The sequence below is a fragment of the Microtus oregoni genome, unplaced genomic scaffold (genome assembly GCF_018167655.1).
Source record: "Microtus oregoni isolate MIOR12 unplaced genomic scaffold, Mior012 000003F_ref0000135, whole genome shotgun sequence".
Lineage (NCBI taxonomy): Eukaryota > Metazoa > Chordata > Mammalia > Rodentia > Cricetidae > Microtus > Microtus oregoni.
Window position 1 is genome coordinate 4,059,267 of NW_024543062.1, and position 20,213 is coordinate 4,079,479.

General features: G+C 48.4%; 1 protein-coding gene across 2 annotated transcripts in view; it reads right to left on the reverse strand.

Annotated features, from left to right (window-relative positions):
• The window catches only part of Dnaaf5 (dynein axonemal assembly factor 5), a 39,403-nt gene that overhangs the window by 18,166 nt on the left and 1,024 nt on the right, over nucleotides 1–20,213 (reverse strand). For both annotated transcript variants that reach the window (XM_041648343.1, XM_041648345.1), the window contains exons 2-7: nucleotides 19,830–20,014; nucleotides 18,282–18,406; nucleotides 17,713–17,831; nucleotides 8,869–9,101; nucleotides 7,121–7,333; nucleotides 3,470–3,613 (exon numbers count right to left, since the gene is read on the reverse strand). In XM_041648343.1, the coding sequence (XP_041504277.1) occupies nucleotides 3,470–3,613; nucleotides 7,121–7,333; nucleotides 8,869–9,101; nucleotides 17,713–17,831; nucleotides 18,282–18,406; nucleotides 19,830–20,014 (1,019 nt within the window). The remainder of the gene's footprint in view (nucleotides 1–3,469; nucleotides 3,614–7,120; nucleotides 7,334–8,868; nucleotides 9,102–17,712; nucleotides 17,832–18,281; nucleotides 18,407–19,829; nucleotides 20,015–20,213) is intronic.

Consider the following 20,213-nt stretch of genomic DNA (forward strand, 5'->3'; position numbering starts at 1 on the left):
AGCCTGGTCTACAGAGCTAGTTCCAGGACAGGCTCCAAAACCAAAACCACAGAGAAACCTTGTCTCGAAAAAACCAAAAAAAAAAAAAAAAAAAAAAAAAGGCCGGGCGGTGGTGGCGCACGCCTTTAATCCCAGCACTCGGGAGGCAGAGGCAGGCGGATCTCTGTGAGTTCGAGACCAGCCTGGTCTACAGAGCTAGTTCCAGGACAGGCTCCAAAACCACAGAGAAACCCTGTCTCGAAAAACCAAAAAAAAAAAAAAAAAAAAAAAAAAAAAAGCCCTCTTATGTAGTTCAGGTTGGTCTCAAACTTACTACATAGCCAGAGATGACCTCCAATTTCTAACACTCCTTCCTGCCTATACCCTCTGAGTGTGGGAACTGTAGGTATGTGCCACCACACACTCAATTTATTCTGTATTGTACTAGGTAAATACTCTACCAACTGAGATCAAGCCTAATTTCTTTTTCATTTACATTTATTGATTTACTTTGTTGGAGAGAGGGCATGCATGCCATAGTGCATGTGTTCAAGTCAGAAGATGACTTGAAGGGTCAGTTCTCTTCTTCTGCCATCTGGATTCCAGAGATCACACTCACTTGCTGAGCCTCCTCACTGACTCCCTAGAGTCCACTTTTTATTTATTTATTTTTTTTTGAGATATGGTTTCTTTGTGTAGTTATGGCTATCCTGGAACTCCCTCTGTAGATAAGGTTGGCCTCCAACTCACAGAGATCCACTTGCCTCTGCCTCTAGAGTGCTGGCATTAAAGGAGAGGGTGACGCCCAGCTGGAGCCTACTTTTTAAAGGTTAAGATTCTCGGAGATTTCCTTGTCATCTGAGGTCTGTGACTATAGCAACCACCAGCTAGACAGAAACCCGTGACCAGGAGGCAAGGGCTATAAAAGCGAACGCCTCCAAAGAGCAGGCAGCAGGCTACAGCAGCCTACATCAGGGCTGGTGCCCTCTCTACAACACTTTCATACACAGATTTGCCTTGTCTGTGCTGCTTATACTGCAAGTAAGAGACACAAACCCACCAACTCAGGAGCTCACCTGTGTGTATATATGTGTGCGCATATGCACGCATGCATGTGTGTACACGTGTATGAGTGTGGCCTCCTGAGATGCTCAGAGGCTATGCTAGCAGGGGCTTGACCACACATGGACAAGGGCAAAGTAGTTTTAAAGATACTGCGAGGGTGGAGGGAGGGCAGGGCGGCTCAGTCATTTGCAAGCTTGAAGATCTGAATATGATCTCAAGAACCCACATCAGAAGCCAGGCATGGGGTGTATGCCTATAATCTCAGCAATGCAAAGGCAAAGATGTGGGTGGGGTGGGGTGGAGGTGTTGTTCTTAGGACTTGCTGGCCTGGCCTAGGTGGTAAGCCAGTAAAAGACTGTCAAATAAACAAACAAAAACAAAAATCAAGGTAGGGTTGGAGAGATGGCTCAGCAAATGAGAGCACATACTACTCTGTAGAGGACTCAAACTTAGTTCCCAGATTTCACGATGGGTGGGGCATATCCACCCACAGCTCTAGCTCAAGGGAATCTGAAGCTCTCTTCTGTCCTCTGCAAGTACTGCACTCATGCACACATTAAAAAAGTCTTTCAAAAAAAGGAAAAAAAAAAAGACAAAGAAAAATTCAAAGTGGATGGTGCCAGAGGAATGACATTGGCCACCACGCACACATGTGGACCTACACACTTGCACGCAGATACACAGACAAAATCGTAATAAAAAAGAAACTGCTACAATTTACAGTCCTGTCAGTGACTCAGCACATAGATGGCTGAGGGAGGAGAATCAAGAGTTCAAAGTCAGCTTGGGCTACATAGCAAGACCTTGTTTAAAAAACAAAAATCCATTGCTGGAGAGGTGGCTCAACAGCTAAGAGCATGTACAGCTCTTGCAGAGGTACTGAGTTCAGGTCCCAGCACTCATGTCAGATAGCTCACAACCATCTGTTACTTTAGTTGTGGGGATTCAATGTCTTTGGCCTTTGGGGGCACATGTGCTCATACCCACATGCAAACACACACACATATATAACTAAAATAATAAACCCCACCCCGAAAACCCAAAACAACAACAACAACAAACTCAAGGGAATTGGGGCTAGGAATTCATGTCAGTGCACAGTGCATACCTAATATAGGCAAGACCCTGGGCTCCATCCTAGAACTATGAAGAACCTTCCACTCTCAAACACACACAACAAAACTACCACCTAAATCTCCAAAACCGTAAAACCATGATCAGTGAAGGCTGCCCTCACCCTCCTCCTTTAGTTCTCCTACCCAGACTAGATTTCAAGGTAAAAACAACCCACTGGTGCTCTGAAGCCAACCACAAAGATTAATGGGCAGCCAAAGGAGAGAGTCACAGCCACCTTCTGGGATTTAATACAGTAGGCAACCCCTGACATTCCCTTGCATCAGGGGCCTGGGCAGTGGGCCACATCTCTGCTCCTGACCTGAAGAGTTTGGCTTCCTTCCTGTGACCTGCAGGTACAACTCTGCTAGAATTTACAGCTCTATCAGTGACAAGCTGTCTTCGATGACATATGACACATACCCTCTACAAAGGGTGTCTTGAAAGAGAAAAATTTGAATTGAGAAAGTCCCTAACAAAAGAAGGGGAAAGGCTCCTCCAGGCAGGGCACCACAGGATACCTAAGCCTCCTGCAGGCCCATGAAGGTGGTTGACAGTCCCATCTGGTCCCATCGGCTCTTGAGACCCACAGGGATGTTAAAGATGTGTGTGTGCGTGTGTCCATGGGTGTGGGTGTGTATGTCCGTGGGAGGTGTACAAGTCCGTGGGTGTCCATCCGTTCATGGGAGTGGATTTGTCCATGGGTGTGTGTGTGTTTGTGTGTGTCTGTGGGGGAGTGTGTGTCCATGGGGGTGTACATATATGTGCATGTGGAAACTAGAAGCTAACAGAGTGTCTAATTCAGTCACTTCCACCTTATTTTCTAACAGGAAGCTTGTCTGTCTTCAAAAGTTCAAGGCTAGCCTGGACCAAGCTAGTCTGTCTCAAAAACAAAACAAACAAGCAAAACTTAAAAAGAACATTTTAAATCTTAAAATACAAGCCAAGGGGACAGAAACAACTCCAAATAATGGGCTGGGTTGCCATTAACACAGGGCAACCACTAGTCTTCCCTACAGCTTTTGGCTGCACAAGAATGCTTTGAAGCCTCAAGAGATGGGGGCGGGGGTAGGGGTTCAGGGTCCCAGTATTCAACAGCCTTCACTCCACTCTTAAGACAGAAGATAAGTCTGTAGGTGGAGGGAACACTCCCTGGGGCCACTTTATGAGTGACTCCTAAATGCTCTGAATTCTTTCACCTTTGCTAGTTAAGCCTGCCCCAGGCCTGGAATTCAACCATGCTGGAGACTGACAGAAGACAGGACATTTCCTGTAGAAAGAGACTGTAGCTGTGGGGTGCTGCTTGCCTTACCTTCTTCAAAAGGCCCGGGGCACCTGAGACTGCCAGTATTGTCACCAGCACCTCCATGAGTTGCAGGCTGACAGTGCGACAGTCTTCCTGACATACAGAGAGTAGAGCCTGCACACACAGCAATAGATGCTCCAGGTAGCGATTCTGGAAGAGACCAGAGAAAGTCAGTACCCCCTCTCTGCAACCAGTGCGGGGCCCATACATGTGACAACAGTCAGAAAAGCTATTGCGCCCCATTTGAGGGCTGCTAGGCCCCGACCAGAGCACATCCACCGAGAAGAGCACGTTTGGGCCAGAAGGGAAGCAACAGAAGGACTGAGAATACATTTTGTGAGAGCCAGGCAGTGGTAGCACTCACCTTTAGTCCCACCATTTGAGAAGAGGCAAGATGGATCTCTGTGAGTTAGAGGTCAGCCTGGTCTACAGAGCAAATTCCAGGAAAGCCAGGGCTACATAAAGAAACCTTTTATCGATCACCCCCAAGAATATATTTTGTGACATGTTTACTGGTATCTTTAAACTTAAAAATGCCGACCCTATTTATTCTGTGCTCCATGGAACCTGTGAACAGACATGGTAGAAGAATGCTAAAGGACATGAATACAGAAAGAAGCCTGCGGGATTGCAGCTTCCTAGGTGAGAGTGCAGCTCCTGCAAGCATTCTGAGACATTCTGGGTGGCATACCCTGCCTCCTACCCTAAGTGCTCCAGTCCAGAGACTGAGCTGGGCTTCCCGTCCCCCAGCTCTCTGAGTCCTATATAACCTGGCCATTTTGACTACACTGGCCTCTTGGCCACCTGGCTCCCCCACCCACATCATCTGGTTCAGTCAGTTGGTTTCATTCTGGACTCTCCCAGAAGTCTCTGCCCCTCTCTCCCTCATATCTATACTAAAATCCTCAACCCCTTAGGCGCAGTCACGGCTTCCTTTTATTTATTTTTTCATTCACAGGCCTGTTAGCCCACTATCAAAGAGGCTGGGGGGGGGGCGCGATGATGATGATGATCAGGAATTCAAGGCTAAACTCAGCCAAACAACAGTTATTTCAACCTGGGCTACAGAAGATATTGTCTCAAAAACAACAACGAAAGGGGAGAGAAATGGGAGGAGGTGAAAAATTGTAATAATAATAAAAGAAAATCTTGTAGAATTCTGAGCTGAAAAAATACCAACAACAAAAAACAAAACAAAAAACTCCAAACCCCTAAACCTCACATTTAACAACTTTATGCCGGAACATATATTATGATGATATTCCCATGCCGAAATGATTGCCCGCCAGATCCACTTTAAATTACATAGACTGGAGTCAAGGCTAGGGTTTAGTTGATGTCTACCTTGAGTCACAAGCTTTCTGACTGCTATAGGTGCCGAAGGCTAAGCTGCCCATACTTGGCTTTCCTGGTTTCAGGTGCATTTGCTCAAGAATCATGGCTGGGTGACCAGTGGAGCCCTGTGAAGAACTCCCATAGGCGGGCTGGAGAGATGGCTCAGTGGTTAAGAGCATTGCCTGCTCAGGACGTCTGGAAGAGCAGCCGCTGCTCTTAACCGCTGAGCCATCTCTCCAGCACCCCCCCCCCCAGTTCATTCTTAAAGATTTTTTTTTTAAATCATGCTCTCATGACCACAAGAAATCCAACAGCCCCCAAACAACCCAACAGGAAGTGGGAGGGAGGCAGTACAGAACCTGTCAACCTGTCAACTCAGAAGTTTAATGGCCTTGACCTCGCCTGAACACCTTTGCTAATAATTCAAGCCTGGCAAGAAGATGTGTTCATTGTGAGTTTCTCTGGTCCCTACACTGCTAGTACACCGAGGAAGAAGAGCCTCTTGGGTCCTTCTGTGCCCTGAAGCACTGTCAAGTTTCCTCTCAGGGCGTAGAGCAATGGTCAATGTTAAGAGTCTGTACTGCTCTTGCAGAAGACTCAAGTTCAGTTCCCAGCATTCCTCTCAAGAGGTCACAAGGACCTCTAACTCCAGCTAGAGGATCCATAACCCTCTCTGGACTCAACTGGCACCTGCACTCATGCGCACAAATACACAGTCACCTAAAAAACAAAACAACACCTATCTTAGGAAAGAAATCAGTTCCCCTTTCTAGAAGGCTGAATGGTAACGCTAACCAGCTAACCAAAGTTAAGAGCCAGCACAGAGGAGCCTGACAGGCCAGATCTAAGTTGTCTGGAGGTGACACAGAAATCAAGTGGCTGGTGGACCTATTTGGGAAGGATTAAGAGGTGTGGCTTTGTTGGAGGAGGTGTATCACTGAGGGTGGGCTTTGAGATTTCAAAAGTTCACACCATCCCCAGGTAGCTCTCTCTGGCTGGTGGCTGTGTCTCAAGATATAAGCTCTCAGCTGTTTCAATGCCATGCCTTTCTGCTGCCATGCTCCTTGTCATGATGTCTATGGACTTTAATCCTCTGAAACCATAATCCTCCAAATAGATTGTAAATTCCCTTGGTCATGGTGTTTTATTATAGCATTAGGAAAGTAACTAAGGGGCTGGAGAGGGGTTAAGAGCACTGACTATTCTTCAGAGGACCTGAGTTCAATTCTCAGCAACCACAGAGTGGCTCATAACCACTTGTAATAAGATCTGATGACATCTTCTGCCCTGCAAGGACACATACAGGCAGAATACTCTATACATAATAAATAAATAAATCTTTAAAAAAAAGAGAGAAGTATCAAAGACAGCAGCAGGTGAATGGCACTATGCCCATGGGTCTCTCACTCAGGTGACAGAAATGACTGAACAGAGCACCGGGGCTGACTTCCATCAGCCAGTGTCCCTCCCTCCAGCCCAGCTTTGCCAGAGCTGAGCCATCTCTAGGTACACCAAGGCCCAAACAGGTTGATTGGCTAGTGAGCAGAACATAGTCTCCCAACAAGAGGATCAGGGTACCTGAGAACAGGGTATGCCTAACACAGTCCAACATGGCAACCTTCATTTTGCTCTCAGTAGAAACAACCAGAACATGTTCCAGTAGTAAAGCTGAGAGCTAGGCTGCCCTGGCTCAGTTTAAAGCGGATCTGTCTGTCCAGTCGCACGTGGTTACTGCAAACATAGGATTCAAGGGCTAAGTGACACTGACAGAATGAGCTCTTGGTCACCGAGGATATGCTGTTCATACTAATCTTGATAGTGTGTGTACTCCCTTGTTTCCAGGGTAGGGGCCTAGGACTCCCTCAACCCTTGTCACTGACCTATGAGCACCCACAGCAGCAATGCTAGATGGACTCTCCTGGGAGATGAACGTGTCCTGAGCTGTCCAAGCCACTGGCACTAACGAAAGGAATTTTGTTGTTGTTTTGTTTTTTGAGACAAGATTTCCCTGTAACTTTGGGGCCTGTCCTGGAATTTGCTCTGTAGACCAGGGTGGCCTTGAAATCACAAAAATCCATCTGCTTCTGCCTCCCAAGTGCTGGGATTAAAGGCATGTGCTACCATTGCACAGTTAGCAATTTAAATGGCTGCCTGTGGTAGGATGGCCACAAGACTTAACAGGGGGTGCTGATGCTGGCACCTGGGCGTGCTGCCGCCCTTGGGGTGGTTACCATCAGCAGTTACCCTGAGTGGCCAGCAGGGTTACCTTCCTTCTCCAGCACCAGGATGCCCTAGTACCCACCCTTTCAGGCACCCACTTACATTCTCAGAGCCCTGGCAGATGTGCTCCTTCGCCAGCTCTGTGGCTATGACCTTGAGGTGTGGCTGCAGGATGTTCTGGGGGCAGCCCTGGATGACGGATGCAAGGATCAAGAGGCCAGAGGCAGAGGGTGACTTCTTCAGCATGGCTAAGATCAGTTTCAGAAACACTTCCGGGTTGACGAATGTGCCAATGAGCTCTGCAGCTCTTATACACTGTAAGGAAGACAGGGAGGCGCAGAGCTCTGGAAACATGGCTACAGTCAGGGCTCCCACTGGTACCTGGGCTTGCCCAACAGGGCTTCCCACCTGCCAGAAGGCATGGTGTACAGGACCTGTGGGGAAGCACACACCCTTCTTTCTCTAAGTGTGTGTGGGATCGAGGCAAGTGGGAGCCAGGGCTCTGAAGCAGGGTGTCTGGTCCTCCTGCCTCATTTGACACCAGCAGCCTAAGCCTCTCATTCACACACACAGTCAGCTCCCTTGGTAACTTGACAAGGACATGGTTGAGATGCAAAACCATAAAGCTGAATGTAGGGCATTACAACATCAACTCCAGTCCCTACACTGCTGTTTCCATTAATAAAATACTCACAGATGACAATACAGGGCTGGGCAGCAGTGGGGGCTGCCTAGGAAAGGGACTGGTGCGGCTGGACGGGGAGCTGGAAAGTTTGTGGTCCTGGTCAGCTCTGCACCTCCATCATGGAGCAGACAGGGGCAGCACACAGAGGTGGCATACGGGCGGCACACAGGGGCAGGTACAGAGCACACGGACACAGCAACCTTCACATGGCACTTATCATCATTCCCTCCCTCTCCTTCACAAATCCAGACTGAGAGATATAAAGTTACCTTTTCTGTCAATAAAATATAGGGTTAAAAATTTTGTGGTAAGGCCGGGCGGTGGTGGCGCACGCCTTTAATCCCAGCACTTGGGAGGCAGAGGCAGGCGGATCTTTGTGAGTTCGAGACCAGCCTGGTCTACAAGAGCTAGTTCCAGGACAGGCTCCAAAACCACAGAGAAACCCTGTCTCGAAAAACCAAAAAAAAAAAAAAAAAAAAAAAAAAAAAAAAAAAAAAAAAAATTTTGTGGTAAGGCCTGGGGAGGTGGCTCAGTGAACAATGAATTATGCTTGCTGCATAAGCTTGAGGATCAGAGTTCAGATCCCCAGCACCCATGTAAAAGGATGGAAGGGGTGGCAGCCTCCTGCCATTTCAGTACCCAGGAGACAAAGGGGACCCCTGGGGAAGCTGGCTAGGTAAGTCTAGCTGATTTGTGAGGTTCAGTTTCAGTGAGGCTTTGCAATCAACTGGACAACAATTGATACCCAATGTCAAATTTGGACTTCCATTAGCATGCATAAAATTGCACACATACTCACACACACTGGTCATACATATGCAACATACATGAATACACTGCAACCCCTTGCCGAGGTTTTGTGTGGAAATAGCATGTGTGCCTGGCTGAGGAAACTAGTCTCTTAGGCACACTGACTGCTGACAGCCTGGTCACTGGAAGGAGAGCACTGTAGAGCCTGGACAAAAGCGCACATGCTGCACATGTCCTGTGTGCTCAAGGTGGAACAGTTTTGCTTCGATGGCCCTGCCGGGACCAGGCTAGTGGTTGAATATGGGGGAGGAGGAAGGGCAGGCGGGAGGTGTTCATGCCCTCACCTAGTTGGTGAGAACAGAACTGGTGTGTACAGGGCTGAGCTTTGCCACTTGCGAGATGATGGGACACTCACACTGCTGACCACAGCCTTCTCCTCGTCGTTACATGCCAGCTGCAGGGTTCTGAGGATGATCTCCAGGTGCTGCGTGATGTGGTCCTCTGCGTGCAGCAGCAGCACTGGCAGCAGCTGTGCGGCCTTCACCCGTGTCCCCACCACCCAGTCGGTGATATCGTGACAGACAGCAGGAAGCACCTTGGAGAGGTTTCTGAAAACCAGCTCTCGGCAGCCCAGGCCAGGACGGCTCTCTAGAGGAGAGAAGACGGGAATCCACAAAGATAGCTTCAGTCAAGTTCAGAATGTCCCTCAAGACAGAAAGGAGGGCTAGGTTTGGCGGCTTGCAACTATGATCCTGGAGCTCAGGAGGCTAAGACCGTAAGATTGCTGCAAGTTGAAGACAAGCCTGGGTCACACAGTTCCAGGTTATCTCGGGCTGCAGAATGAGACTCTATCTCAAAAACAAATAACAAAAACCCACCAACACCCCCACCCCCCGCAAAAAACCAACCAACCAAACAAACAAAAAATGGAAAAGGTGAGGGTCATAAAGTATTTCTCATGGCTATGCTGTGGTGTGACACACAAGAAACCACACTGGGACATACCTGCAAACCTTCACCACAAAGCCTGAAGTAAACTTAGCTCCTGTCCCCTCGCCACCCCTCCACCCAATGGCCCTGGCTATGGACTAGAGCAAATTCTCTAACATCTTTGCTCAGTGGACCTGCATAGCACAGACTCTGCTGGAGTAGTCTATGCAGTGAACACACCAGTTTCCCCATTCATCTCCTGAGAGCTTAGCTCTGACTTGGGGGCTGTTTTAAACAGTGTTGGACTGAACTCCTAGTACACAGTTACTAGCAGGGTCAGGCATTTATCTTTCTTGGTATCAATATCTAGTGGGTTACATCATACCATAGGTACTTGCTTGACTTAGAAAACAAAAAGGCACCAGCCTATCTTCTATGGTGCCTGCACCATTCAACTTCCCTGCCATGGCATGGCCTGCCTTCAAGTTAGTTGAGCCTGGAAGAATACAGTGGTGTCTCCCTGAAGTCCGATTTCTGTTTCTCCAATGCCAATGACACTGAGCATCTTTATGGTGATACCACCTTTGGTGCCCTCTTTCCAAAGACTGTCTGTTTAACAAGTTTTGAATTGTTTTTCTTATTGAGTTCTCAGTATGTTCTAGAACAAGGTATAATTATTTTCTTGTTTTTTTTTTCACTCTCTTAACACAGTGTGTATTGCAGGGAACTGAACCAAGCTCCTCCCATTTGTTAAGCGAGCATTCTATAACTGAACTACATCCCCAGCCCAATAGGGAGACAGACAGGCACTGAGCCACACCCCAAGCTCCCCACCAGTAGGGTGATTTCTAGTCAAGTTCTACTACTGAGTCAAATCCTGTCAGTCCCTTACTGACGGATTCTAGATGAACCCTGTGCCTCTGAGCTACACTCTCTGAGCCCTCTTTTGAGACAGGGTCTCACTAAGTTTCTTTTGAATGCACTCCAGTCTGGCTAGCCTGCTTTCATATCACAGATGATGAAGTTCCTAGTCTTCCCAGGACAGTTCAGCCAGCACTGGCTCTGTGCTTTTGTCATGTGCAGTTGCCAGCATGTAGTCTACACATAATACACACCTTAGTTCCCCCACTGTGCCAATGGCATCTCAACACCTGATAAGCATCTGGCCAGAGGATGCTACACAGAACAACATGGATGTGGACGTTTCCACTGTATGAAGCACTCCATTGGTCTGAACTGACCCAGCATACTGGAACCTAACCCACAGAATGATTTCAGCACCATGTGGATCCAGTATTAGGAATCATTAGCCCAGGATTTAACGATGCAGTCCTGACTAGCTTCAAACTCACAGTAATCCTCCTGCCTCAGCTTTTCAAATATTGGGATAACAAATTCCACGGCAACTTTACTTTTTTTTTTTTTTTTTTTTTTTTGGTTTTTCGAGTCAGGGTTTCTCTGTGGTTTTGGAGCCTGTCCTGGAACTAGCTCTGTAGACCAGGCTGGTCTCGAACTCACAGAGATCCGCCTGCCTCTGCCTCCCGAGTGCTGGGATTAAAGGCGTGCGCCACCACCGCCTGGCAACTTTACTTTTTTTTATTATCACTGTAATATCTGCAAACATAAACATCACAAAGCTGACTGATGAATTTAGATAGACGCTAAGAAACAGAAACACTGAGTCAAAAAAAGGCTTGTGTGTTAATGTCCTCAAACACAAGCTGAGCCATCACACGGAGCCAGGACTAACTACTCCACTTTCCCACAAGCAGGATACACACTCAGTACTATTCCTTAAAAAGGCTTGGTTTTGGCCAGTGCTTTCCTAGGCCTGTCATGCAGCTGCTTCAGAGGCCAAAGCAGAAGGACCACAAAGTCAAGGTCGCCCGGGGAACTCAGACCCTGTCTAAATATGGCTCAGTAGGTAATGTGCTTGCCTAGCAGGCATGATGCCCTGGTTCCACTTCTAATATCACATAATTAGGGTGTGTGGGTACATGCTTTAATCCCAGCATTCAGGAGGTAGGGGCAGGGGGATCAAAAGTCAAAAGCTACTCTCAGCTACAAGCTGAGTTTAAGGCCAGCCTGGGTTATACCTCAAAACCTAAACCAAAAATACAAGTAAAAAGAGGGCAGGGGTACAAGGTCTTAGGTTCAAACCCCAGTATTCTAAACAAATAAACAAAGACCAAGGCTCAGAAAGATGGTTCACTGGGTCAAAGTACTCACTTGCAAAAGTCAGATGACCCGAATTCCATCCCTATAACCCATGTTTAAAACCAAACAAGGCCGTATGTGGTGGCATGCTTCTGTAATCTAAGTACTCCTCTGGAGAGATGAAGGACAGAGACAGGAGTCTCCTTCAGAAGTGCTTGGGCAGACTAACTGGAGTAACGAACTCACCAGCAGAAACTGCAGCTCCTACTGCAGAAACAAAGGGGGAGGCTAGAACCCACTCCACAAGTTGTCCCTTGACCTTCACACCTGCGTCAGCCTTTTGTGTACTTTCACATACATAATATAGAAATAAATTCTTTTACATTGTTTATTTTGTGAGTGCACGTTGTAGCATTCGTGTGAAGATCAGAGAACTTGTGGGAGTCAGTTCTCCCCAGCATGTGGGCCCCAGGAAGACACTCAAGCTGCCCGGCTTGGCAGTAGGGCAACTCTACCTACTGAGCCATCCCGACAGCCCAAATAAATAAAACGTAAAAAATTCAGTGTGAAAAACAAAACAAAGCTACTTCTCATGCCCTACCTCCAAGTAACTTGATTAACAATTTCTACACAACCTTGCAGATGTTTGAATACAGAAGTTTCCCCACAACATCCCCCAAATGGCAGGCCTCAACTCTGTCCTGGGCTAATAGTATTACCTAGGACACTGTTTACTGTGTCCTAAGGGGGTTTTATTATTTATTTTGGGCAGGGCGCGGGGGTGAGGGGGTGGGGAAGCTGCTTTGTAAATAGGCTCCTTTCACTTAGCAGGATTCATTCATACTGTGGCCCATGTCTGTGTCCTCCCCCTTTTTGGCTTAGGGACCTCCTATCTTTCTACCTCATCTGGTATACCTAGTCTCCCACATTGGCACATGTGGGTTGCTTCCCTCTGGAGCTCTCATGGAGAATGTTGCTAGGATACTCTCCAGCTTTGCTGGGGACACAGCTTCATTCCTGTTTAGTGTCTACCTTGGCCAGGTAGGTAGTAAGCGCCATGCTGACATCCAAAGAAACCGCGACTTTACAAGTATCCTGGCACTGGCTGTCTCCCCGTAGGGCAGTATTACACCTGCCATGTTTGTTTCTCAGCATCTAAATTCCTTCCCAGACTTGATTATTTGCCACTTGATTTATGGGCAGGCTAGAGGTCAGTGGTCCTGCATCTCTCTTTAGAAGCATGTTAGCACAGGTAAGCAGGGAGGAAGGGTCTGAGTAATCACTTACAAGTCGAGAGTTGAAAGTGTTGCCCTGGAGGCCCAGAGAGCTTGGGACTGTCTATAAATCTTTAGGGATAACTACAGCATGACGGTGGATAAAAAGGCAGAAAAAGACAACTTAAGTGGTCATGCTTGCTCTTGTGTAGGGTGACAAGGGCCCTTAGAGACTTTAAGAGACAATGGACTCTTCATTAGGAGAATTATGGACATCTACAAAGCCAGACACCATGGGAACGATCAGCCATCCATATAGCTGCCAAAACCAGTGGAAAAGATGAGGTCATATCAGGTCTAGTGAGACAAAGGACATTCCACCTGGAGGAGCTGGGGAGGGAAATAGGGTGGAAGGTTGAAGCTGGTGCAGAGGTCAATGTTCAGTTTTCGGAGAGGTCAAAGATGCTGGGGTTCTGGGATTGGGAAACCTGGCTTCTGTGAAAGTGATTTCCCTCTTCTAACACCTCATTCTTGTCTACAAGGCCTGTCTGTGTGCTGCTAAGGCAGAATGACCTGCCCTTGAGAAGAGGGAAAAGCTCCCATGGTACCAGCCAGCTTCCCATCATCTACTCCCATTCACGTTTCTATCCCAAACACCCTGGTGGAATGTAGGTAGGGCAGAACCAGATAGATGGACACAATGCTACACATTCAAAGGGAACTAACTCTACTCACTTCCAGACCAGCTTTTTTTCTTTTTTAAGAAAAAGAGAAGAAAAGAAGGAAAGAAAAAAGGCCCTGTATCCTCCTGGCATCGAGCCACTGTTCTGAAGACATGCTGCCCTCACCACTTGGGCACGATGGGCAAACAATTACAGCAGAAGGATGTTTCAAAGAAAAACCGCCACCAATAACAAAACCCAGAACCTGCTGTCACCAGAGCCCTGCCACTGGTGGCTTGCAGGACCCTGAGGACACTTTCTTCAGTAAAAACTGATCTGAAGGCAATGTAACTGCCACCTTCCTGGCTACCCTGTGATGTGGGAGTGATTTCTTATTAATAAAGAAACTGCCTAGACCCATTTGATAGGCCAACCCTTAGGTAGGCGGAGAAAACAGAACAGAATGCTGGGAGAAAGAAGCTGAATCAGCTGATTCTTCCACTCCAGACAGACACAGGTTAAGATCTTTCCTGGTAAGACAGCTCGTGGAGCTACACAGATTATTAGAAATGGGTTAGATTGATATGTAAGAGCTAGCCAATAAGAAACTGGAACTAATGGGCCAGGCAGTGTTTAAAAGAATACAGTTTCCGTGTAATTATTTCGGGTAAAGCTAGCCGCGTGGACGGACGGGTGCCGGGGATGCAGCCCACCGCTCCTATTACAACAACCCTGCATAGCACTCCATTTTAAAACTGGTGATTTGAGGCCTACAAAGTGGCTCGGTGGGTAAAGGTCTTTGCCACGCAAACTTTAAGACCTGAGTTCAATTCCCAGGGTCCTCGTAAAGGTGGAAGAAGAACAAACTCCACAAAGTTGGTTTTTGAGGTCCACCTGTGCATTGTAGCACTGGTGTCCACCCCTACACTGTACGCACCCACAGAAACCAATAACGCTAAAAAAAAAAATTTGGTAAAAGTGGAGATTTAGGTGCTAGGGAGATGGTTCAGTGGTTCCCAGCGCCCATGCTGGAGTATTCATAACCACCTGTAACTCCAGCTCCAGATGATAAGACACCCTCTTCTGGATTCCAAGGGCAGTATATTTATGCTCACAAATCCACATTCCCAACACAAACACATAATTAAAAATAAAGACAAGAGGCTGGAGAGATGGCTCAGTAGTTAAGAGCATTCACTGCTCTTGCAGAGGACTTGATTTTGGTTCTTAGCACCCACGTTGGGAGGTCACAACTGTGGCCTCCACAGGTACCAAGTATGCCCATGGTGCAGACACATACATGGAGGCAAAGCACTCATACACATAATATAAAAAATAAACCTTAAAAACATTCTTGAAAAATACATTTAACAATTGCAAACAATTAAAAGTGAAGACTTACTTTGGTGTTGTAAAAGGAAACTAACATTAGTCTGTAAGTTGAACATAAACCCTGTGGTAGAGGTGGTGACATTTACTACCTTTCTGTCCTTTGAACTTGATTAAATTTGATTCAGGTGCTGACCTCAGTCTGTGTGGTAACTGTCAACTGTAAGTGCTGTGTACATCAGCTGTGGCAAGCTGAGGTCCCCCTACACTGGCAGCAAGAAAGGATATAACATCATAGCCACTTATCCGAGCTGCTGTCTCTGAACACTGTCTCAGTTGCCTCCTGGAATGGGAACAACTGGAGCACATGCCTACCTAAGAAGCACTGAGGGGTCAGACACAGGGAGGAGGCAACTGGGTGGCAGGAGGGTGACAGGAGCAACCTACGGGGATGAGACTCAACAAGAAGGTGCACTGTGCCAAGTGGACAGGTCTGGCCACAGAGAACATGACTTGACACCCACAAAAACAGAGCAGCCAGTCAGGAAGGCACAAAAGATAAGCCAGTGATGGACTCGTTCTCTCTCAGTTTCAGACATGATTTCTAACAAAGTTCGCAAACCCACAGCTCTAAAAGGCAGTTTTAGGGATGTAAAGGGTATTTGTACACAGCTCTTTGGAGAAGGACAACACAGGTTCCAGGATGGTAAGCAGAGGCCAGGCACAGGGCTGGGAGGGGTAGTAGCAAGGAGGGCTAGGGTAAAGGTCTGAGCAAGTGACAAGACCCGATGGCTGAAATGCAGCAAAATCACCAAGATTCGAGTTCTAAATTCTAATCCTACACTGAAGTCACTTCAGAGGGAAATGACAAAGCGCATGAAACCTAGCGCCATGCTGCTGGATACTATGACAATCCTAAATCCAGTCTGCTTCAGATTTCAGATGAAAAATGAGCTCTGAGCAGGAGCTGCTCTCACAGCTCAGAACCAGAACCATTGAGATGCCTGTAGCTACTGTCAGAGACAAGCCCTTGTTCCTAACTTATTTCCAAAACATATCCTAGAGGGCAGATCTCCTTCCAGAAGTTGAACATAGAAATCTGGTCAGTCAGTGCAAACAGAGTATATGCAAGTATGCCTTCCAAGTCCCTACAGACAAGCTCCCCACTAGTCAAGTGTGGTATCTTTCTAGGACAGTACAGCCTCCCACACTTTCCTTAGGGAACTTCCTTGCACTTCAAGGCCAGCCTGTGTCCTGCTGACACTGCTAGACTGCCAGCGAATTGTATGGGATGACCCCGGAGTGCAAGGGGACAATCAGGGACACACTAGCCTCACGCTGCAGAGAATGGCACCAGTGTTCAGAGCCTGGCTGCAACTCCAGAGCTGGAGGGAGCTTCCTGCTTAGCTGTGCAAAAGGACACAGGTAACTTGAGGCAGAAAGAACAGGAGGGAAAAAGCCCTTCAGCCCTTTAGAATCCTACTGCACCTCTGCCACAAAGGAACAGTTAACATAAATGCAAGCTGGGCATGGGAATGCACACCTGCAATCCCAGCATTTAAGAGGCTGAGGCAGGAGGACTGCATAAGTTCAAGGCCAGCATGGGTTACACATATTGAGACCTTGCCCCCCCACCCCCTTCATACCACAAAGGGTTGGGGATGTAACTCAGTAGTAGAACATTTGGTGTCGCATATCTGAGGCCGAGTCACAAGTCTCGCGCGCGCGCACACGCACACACACGCGCACGCGCGCACACACACACACGATAAAGAAACAATCAAACACACTAATGACCTTCACGTATCAGTTCCACATCTGGAAAACTGTGCTCTCAACCTGGCTTATCAAATTGGAACAAACCAGCTTATATTACCGCTTGCACCTTTCCCAGAACTAGAGTGCTGTCCTCTGCCCCTAGACAGGGCAGAAGCTCAGAGGCAGAGAAGCTGTCTGGGGCAGGAAGGGAAGGTGACCAACGAGAGGCCTGGATTTAGCATCCCAGCAAATCTGAGTTCAGAAGCAGCCTCAGAATCACTGCTGTGTCCACGGCCCACCAGACACCACCACTGGGACTAGGAAGGAGCACCTGATTCCTGGGGGACAGTGTCTTCCACTTGTCACACCTCTGCCCTTGTTAGGGTATGTTGCTGCTTGGTTTTAAGAAGAAATAAGCTTTCCAGAGAAGGCAGGAGGTCTTAAAGCCCATGGGGCCAGGGGCTGGGCTGTGGGCAAAGACCTTTTTTACGGGGTAATTTGCTAGACAGTCACAAACATGGCCTTGGGTGATGACTATGTGAGGACAAGCAAGCGCTAACAGAAGACCCTACCCTGAGCAAAGAAAGTATACGGAAAGACAAAGGCCACTTATCCCGGAACTGCAGGCTTAGCTGCCTCTGGGTGAAAGGATGAAGGCGCCCATGGTGTTACTCTGGAAACTCTCAGCAGTGCTGCAGAGACCTGGTCCAGCTACACATCCCTGCACATGCTCAAAAGAGAGCGGTGGACACCTAGCAGCACATCTGGATGCTTCTGGGAAGTCCTCTTCTTCTTCTTCTTTTTTTTTTTTTCTTGGTTTTTCAAGATAGGGTTTCTCTGTGGCTTTGGAGCCTGTCCTGGAACTAGCTCTGTAGACCAGGCTGGTCTCGAACTCACAGAGATCCGCCTGCCTCTGCCTCCTGAGTGCTGGGATTAAAGGCGTGCACCACCATCGCCCGGCCCCTCTCCTTCTTTAAGATGAAGTTGGCCCAAAGGTGGGAAAAGATCAGCTCCTAAGAGACAGAGGGCAGAGGCTGACAGGAGGGGCCTGCATGCCACCAGGGAAAGAGGCATCCTCTGTGATCTCCAAACTGGCTCACAACTACTGGGCCCAGCAGCACCTCAGATACCAGTGCCTTCTTCAGGACCAAGAACAAATGTCCTTCATGGACCTTCCAGCTGCCTTGTCCCCCTAGCAGGGGCACTCACCATGTTCAGGGTAGTGGGGAGGAGGAGGCGAAGCAAAATCCAGCTTGTCCTTTAGGTCTGCCTCATTCTCCTCCTGCCATTTCAGCCCGACCTTCTCCCAGAGGCTGGTGGCTGTCTGCCTGCAACACAGCAAAACAGGAGTGGCAGTCAGGTCTGGGTGCCAGAAGACCCCCTTCCACGAAGGTCTTGATCACAGACACATTAGGGAAACACCTTCTGGGCTGGGGAGCAGGGTCAGGTAACAGGCATCACTAGGCAGGAGTGGCCTGACCAGCTCTGACTACATGGTGACAATACCAGCCAAGGGCCTAACGTCCACCCACAGACCCAACCTAAATAAGAAAGAGGTCTTAGCAATCAGAGATAGCTCATATGACACAGAACCACACAGCACACAGAACAAGGAGAGAGGGCAATTTCTTGTGGCTCCAGCTTCTACAGCAGAGAAACCACCACCCCTGTGGTAAACAGCAACTGAACAGAAGCTCTTGCTGCAAATCAGAGTGGCTCCAGAGGGGTAGGGGGCACCACTTGGCCCACACTGCCCAGCTGCTGGGTGAGGTACTTACCGGACCTCAGGCATTTCGTCGCTGAAGCTGCTGAGCAGCAGTGGGCTGAGTTTGTGGAAGAAGGAGTAGCGGTCACGAAGATTCAGCAGCCAGTCCCCCACCACTGAGGTCACGGCCTGCCGGACCTGCCACAAGACAACAGAGAAACAGCTTCACTTGAGAGTCTCCGGGAAAGGCGGTTCAGAGTCCTGCTGTGGTGGAATGTTAGTTCTGAAATAGGTGTAGGCAATGAGTTCCAGGGCTGGGCCCCAGCTCTCTGACAAATTAGAGGACCACTGAACCTTGTGACACCCACTAGCTCTGTCCTCTGTGGACTCACTGTGCACCCCCCCCCCCAAGACAGTGTCTGCTGTCTTCTGTGCCACCATGGTACCTGGGTGTTTTTTATGGGCTGCAGTGACAATAGTAGAGGCTACCTTATTTGGCATGTGACATGAATCCACAAGAAATCTTTAGGAAGCAAACTTGGGAAAGAAAGATTAGACCTCACCAGGGTTTAGGCAGAGATATAGCTGGAGAACTGCTGCTTGCTGGTCAGGGTTTCTTTCTTTCTTTCTTTCTTTTTTAAACTTTATTTAACTCTATTTCATATGTGTTGGTATGATGATGTCCGATTCTCTGGAACTGGAGTTACAGACAGCTGCAAGCTGCTATGTGGGTGCTGGGAATTGAACCCGGGTCCTCTAGAAGAGCAGTCAGTGCTCTTAACCCCTGAGCTATCTTGCCAGCCCCTGGTCAGGGTTTCTGTTTGGGATGATGAGAACTGGGGTAGTGGTGACAACTGTGACAGTGCTGTGTGTGTGATGTGGGTGACAGAACACAGCACCTTGCACAACTTAGCACATGCTTTACAAAATTAAAATAAGCATGCATTTAAAAGACCCACTAACCATTGTGAACGGGTAAACTGTATGCATGTCAACTATGATGCCACAGAGAGACATATAAATAAACCAAGCTATAGGGCTGTGCTGGGAGCCTGGGGCAGGACTTGGCCGGGGCATCTGCAGTGACACAGCCTTACAGCAGGGGAGAGAGGGTGCCTGATGCACTTCATCACAGGGGAGGGGACACGGCCACCCAGAGACAACTTGTCAGTCTACGGAGAGTTTGATGGTTGATATGAACGGCCAAGATGGAGCCAGCTTTCAGTTTCTCTGGGGGTGGGGGCTGAGGGCTGGGGGCTGGCCACTGTCCCTCCTCCCACCTACCCAGAATCCTGCGCTATCCCTTTCTGTTTTCTCTACCTGGACAGAGACTGCATGCCATCAGTCAGTCCTCTTTATAGGTGATATTACCACAAGCCCCTACAGCCTTAGATCTGAGACATGCCCATGAGTTGGATTTTGCCTTCATAAAGCCAGTGCACCCCCTACATCTGTAGGCCTCCTGTCTGCCAGCATCCTTGGCTGCTTCCAAACTCCCCAGCAGATTACCCTGCTACTCAACCTCTACCCTGCCCTTCTTTGCACTGAAGGAGGAGCACACGAAGACACTTTCACTAACAGCACATGGTTTCTATACTGCAGGGCAGCGACACCCCATTACCTGAGGGACGTCATCGAAGAGTCTTTGAGCAAAGTGGGAAAGAACGTCATCCACGGAACTGCCATTGCCAAACTGGATCACAGTGCCTGTGGCTTCGATGACGGCCACCCGGACCTTCCAGTGCTGGTGGGAGATGGTCTGCATCAGGGGGCCTATCAAGGACTCCGACTGCATGTGGAAGTGCTCTGCGGGACAGGGAGGCTGCTGGTTATCAGATACAGTTCTGTGGCCACCGTCGTGCCTGCCATCGCCCGCTGAACGCTTCTAAACCCGCCCCTGCTAGCCTCAACTCCCACATTCCCGCTCCAGGCATCGAAGTGGACAAGTACACGTATTTCACAAGGTTGCTCCCTCCCGTCCAGACTTCCAGTTTAACCATCAGCA